The following is a 4,315-nucleotide window of genomic DNA, read 5'->3' as shown; positions in this document are numbered from 1 at the left end:
ATTCGGGTGCGCACACCGCCAACATGGCGGACCTGTTCGCTCTACTTAAAGGGCCGAACCGCGCATCCTCGAGCTCCACACCTCCACCGGGACAAGGGCCAGCAGTCGATCCGATCCCTTGGGTTCCGCCAACTCAAGTCCCGGAGAACATTGATGCGCCCGCGCCACCAACACTGCATACGTCCATGGCTCAACCCTTCACCAGTCCATTTCCGCCGCTACCGGCCCCCACGGCCGTCCCTCTTCCACCGGCGGCGTTCCTCACTTCAGATCAGGTCCTATCCGCGTCGCCACCTGTTTCCATGCCGACCCCAGCTGCGGCCTATACAGTCCCTCCGCCGATGGTTTTTCCGGCATCAAGTGCACCTGCTCCGACTCACCCTCAAGCCGCGAAACTTCCTCCATACCCACCTCTACAACCTCACACCAACTTCTCCTATCGAGCACCACCCCCTATAAACACCACCTTCCTCGAACCAGGCACGCCGACTCACGCAGCCCAAGTCGCCTTACCAACGCACTTTTTCCCCGAGGCCGACGCCGAACAGGAACGTAGACTGAAGTGAATGGAAGAGACGATACGAGCCCTACAAGCTAGTGATACTCGACCTGATGCGCGCTACGGTGACTATAGTCTTTTCCCGGGCATGCGGCTGCCCTCGAAATTTAAGATCCCGGAGTTCAAGACCTACGAAGGCACGACAGATCCGCGACACCACCTCCGCCATTACCGAGGGAAGATGCTACAGTATTGGGGGTATGAGGAATTCGTCATCCATTCCTTGCAAGACAGCCTCTCGGGATCCGCTCTCGATTGGTTTATGTCACTGAAGGCCGAAGACATTCCGACGTAGGCAGACCTTTCCCGGAAATTCATCGACCAATACCAGTATTGTGCGGAAGCACCTCCCACCCTCTTGGAATTAAGCACAAAAGAGATGGCGCGGGGCCAAAGGTTCGAGGAATACGCTACTAAATGGCGTGCCCAAGCGGCGAAACACATCCCTCCGATCAGCGAAGCACAACAGATTCAATTGTTTCACTCCACGTTGAGGGGGGTATATTATTCGCACCTGTTGGCCCACACTTCTTCGTTCTCCGACCTCATCGAGGCCGGGAAGAAGCTTGACTTGGGGATCAAGCTCGGCAGGATGGAGGGCCCCACCGGTAAAGGAGAAGAGTCCTCGAAGAATGTCCCCGCGACGTCGTCGTCTTCCAACGGAAGGAGAGGGAAGGAAGTTTCGGTTAACGCCATCAATCCGGCACATCAGACGTCCCAGCAATATTCGGTGAATCTCACGACAACACCGACTACCGCTCCTGCCTACTTCCCTCCACCCCCACAGCACCAACCTCAATCGATTTACTACTCGGCCCCACCGGTCCCGCCGCCAATGGCCTCACAACCGTACGACCACCATTACGCATTCACGTCGGCTCCACCCCCTCAACCCAGGTCCCTGGTGTCGAGAGCTCCTCCACCGGCGCAGCAGAACCCGACTCCGCAGGCAATACACACCTCTACCTGCTCCCCTTTCTCACATATATCGACAACTCCTTGCGGGCGATCAGATTCGACTGATATCTCCAGGCCCGAATTTTGACCCGTCCGTTCAGGATCAGTCTAAACGCTGCGAGTATCATCAAGGCGCACCAGGGCATACTCTCGATAATTGTTGGAGGTTGCGAGACGAGATCCAAAAGAGGATCGACAGCAACAGGCTCACCTTCAACGCCGTCAGGCCCTCGAATGTGCATGACAACCCCCTCCCGGATCATAGGCCGAGTTCGGGGCCCTCTATCAACATGATCACCATATGCACCTCAGGGAGGGACGAGGATGCACAAGACAACCCCCTTCCCTTCGTGATCGACTACACTCCCGAGGAACCCACGGTCGGATTCGCGGGACACATGGCCTCGCCGGCTCCATTCGTTGTAGACATCCCCGCTCGGGAACCGTATTCAGACAACAAGGTCCCCTGGACCTATGAAGGAGGCATCGGGAATGTCGAGCAGCAGTTTAGTGTCATGGGTGTGACACTGTCGGGACGAGTGTACGAGAACCCGGCAATCAGGGACAAAGGGAAGGCGCCCGCCACTGAAGTTAGGGCAGTGCCCGGAAGCTCGCCTTTTCCATCCAAAAGGGTAACCGAAGAGGAAGCCGAAGCATTTATGAAGGTCATAAAGGCGAGCGAGTACAAAGTAGTCGAGCAAATGGCCAAGTCCCCGGCTCACATCTCACTGCTTACTCTCCTCCTCAGCTCAGAACCTCACCAGGAGGCCCTCCTGCGGGTATTGACCGAGGCACAGGTCCCGAAGGAAATGCCTCCTGATAGGATAGAGGAGACCGTCGGTTGCATCTTTTCCAATACCATCTCGTTCTCGGACGACGAGCTCCCATCTGAAGGCTGGACGCATTCGCGGGCATTGCACATTGTCTACAAATGTAACAACTACATCATCGGCCGGGTCATGATTGATAATGGTTCTGCGCTCAACGTTTGCCCGGTAACCACCTTGAAGCAGATGAATGTAGACCTCAACCGCGTTCGCCCGAGCAAAACAGCGGTCCGAGCCTTTGACGGCTCACGAAGAGAGGTAAATGGGGAAATCGACCTCCTCATAGACGTTGGCCCGTGCTCATTCAGCATCACGTTCCAGGTGCTCTACATCCCAAACGCGTTCAGCCTATTGCTCGGAAGGCCTTGGATCCACTCGGCCGACGCCGTCCCCTCTTCTCTACATCAAAGGCTGAAATTTATCGTCGAAGAGAAGCTCATCACGGTGAAAGGAGAGGAGGACTACGCCATCTACAAGGAGACGGCGCTGCCCTACATCAGCGTCGGGGATGATGAAAACCTCTCGTTCCATTCGTTCGAAACCGTCTCCGTCATCCGGGACTAAGGAGAGATTGGACCATCCCGCACCGATCGCATGATAGGGAAGGTGCTCTTGCGCAACAACTACATCCCCGGCACAGGCCTCGGGGTGCGCGGACAAGGGATCAGCCGCCCTATCGAAATCGAGGAATACAAGCATAGGAGGGGACTCGACTTTCGCCCCTCCTGCCATGAAATCTTTGAAGCCCGCAGGGGCAACCATCTCCGCCTCCTCGCCGCACACTACGGGAGGCTCAACAGGGGCATTCCAGTCCCCCCGTTATCCCACTTCTTCCCCGGGCCTTCACACACCATCGGGGGCACCCTTGACGGCCCTTCCTCGGACTCCGACGACACTCCTGCCGCTCCGTCAGCCGTGTACGCCATCACCGAGGAGATTCCTTCAGGGGTTCACATCCGCTTGGCGCAGGAAAATGAGGAGCTTGACAACTGGACCTCAGTCCCGCGCTACTCGGCTGTGATTGCCGATGTGTAAGGCTTATCTATGTTCAAGATGTTCCCCGCGTGTCGGCATAGCCATGCGCCACACAACGGGAGAGGGGTTTCTATTGTGGCTCCATGTTCACATTATCAATGAAATCTCTACATGCATTTTTTGAACTCCCATACGTTTCATCTCTTTTCTTTATCTCGCAGCACTCTAAATTTTCTAAGACGATTCTTTCGAATTTCCAGGCTCCACCCGAATCCGAATCCCCGACACTTCGATTCGAACCCATTCAAAGAGCACCTCGGTGAGCCCCAACCCGTATACTTTGGGGAAGGGCTTCCCGAGGACAGTCAAGTGCTCGAGATAGAAGAGAGTTTGCGTCGCCTCGAGGACCACCAAATCACCTCGGTCGAGCCACCAGAAGAAGAGATCAACATGGGCACCGAAGAAGAGCCCCGCACCGTGAAATTTGGGACAGCCGTCGACCCCGCACAACGAACCTGGATGATCGACTTCCTAAAGGAATACCAAGAGGTCTTCGCCTGGTCCTATGCTGACATGTCCGGCTTAGACCCTTCAATAGTCGAGCACTTCCTTCCACTCGACACTGAGAAATTCCCGCCCAAGCGCCAACAGTTACGACGGCAGCGAGCTAGCCTTCTCCTCCGCATCAAAGAAGAGGTCGTCAAACAGATCAACGTGGGGTTCCTCGAAGTCTGCAACTAATCCGAGTGAGTGGCAAACATTGTGCCGGTGGAAAAGAAAGACGGAAGAGTCCGAGTCTGCGTCGACTATCGAGACCTCAACAAAGCCAGCCCTAAGGACCATTTCCCCTTGCCACACATTGACGTCCTAGTCGACAATACGGCACGCCACGCCCAGTTCTCTTTCATGGACGGCTTCTCCGGATACAATCAAATTCGGATGGCCAAAAAGGACAAACTCAAGATGACATTCACCACGATGTGGGGAACTTTTTGCT

The 4,315-nt window shown here is 55.6% G+C and overlaps 1 protein-coding gene across 1 annotated transcript; it reads left to right on the top strand.

The window, feature by feature from the left end:
- The first annotated feature begins 1,151 nt into the window (after positions 1-1,151).
- LOC116204238 lies at positions 1,152-4,059 on the top strand. The gene is made up of 3 exons (XM_031536318.1): positions 1,152-1,508; positions 1,618-2,684; positions 3,579-4,059. Exons 1-3 carry the CDS (start codon positions 1,152-1,154, stop codon positions 4,057-4,059), a joined length of 1,905 nt encoding a protein of 634 aa, XP_031392178.1.
- The last annotated feature ends 256 nt before the right edge of the window (positions 4,060-4,315 follow it).

This window comes from Punica granatum, chromosome 4 (genome assembly GCF_007655135.1).
Source record: "Punica granatum isolate Tunisia-2019 chromosome 4, ASM765513v2, whole genome shotgun sequence".
Taxonomy (NCBI): Eukaryota; Viridiplantae; Streptophyta; class Magnoliopsida; order Myrtales; family Lythraceae; genus Punica; species Punica granatum.
Note: the sequence above shows the minus strand (reverse complement) of the source record. Positions and strands in the feature narration are given on the sequence as shown.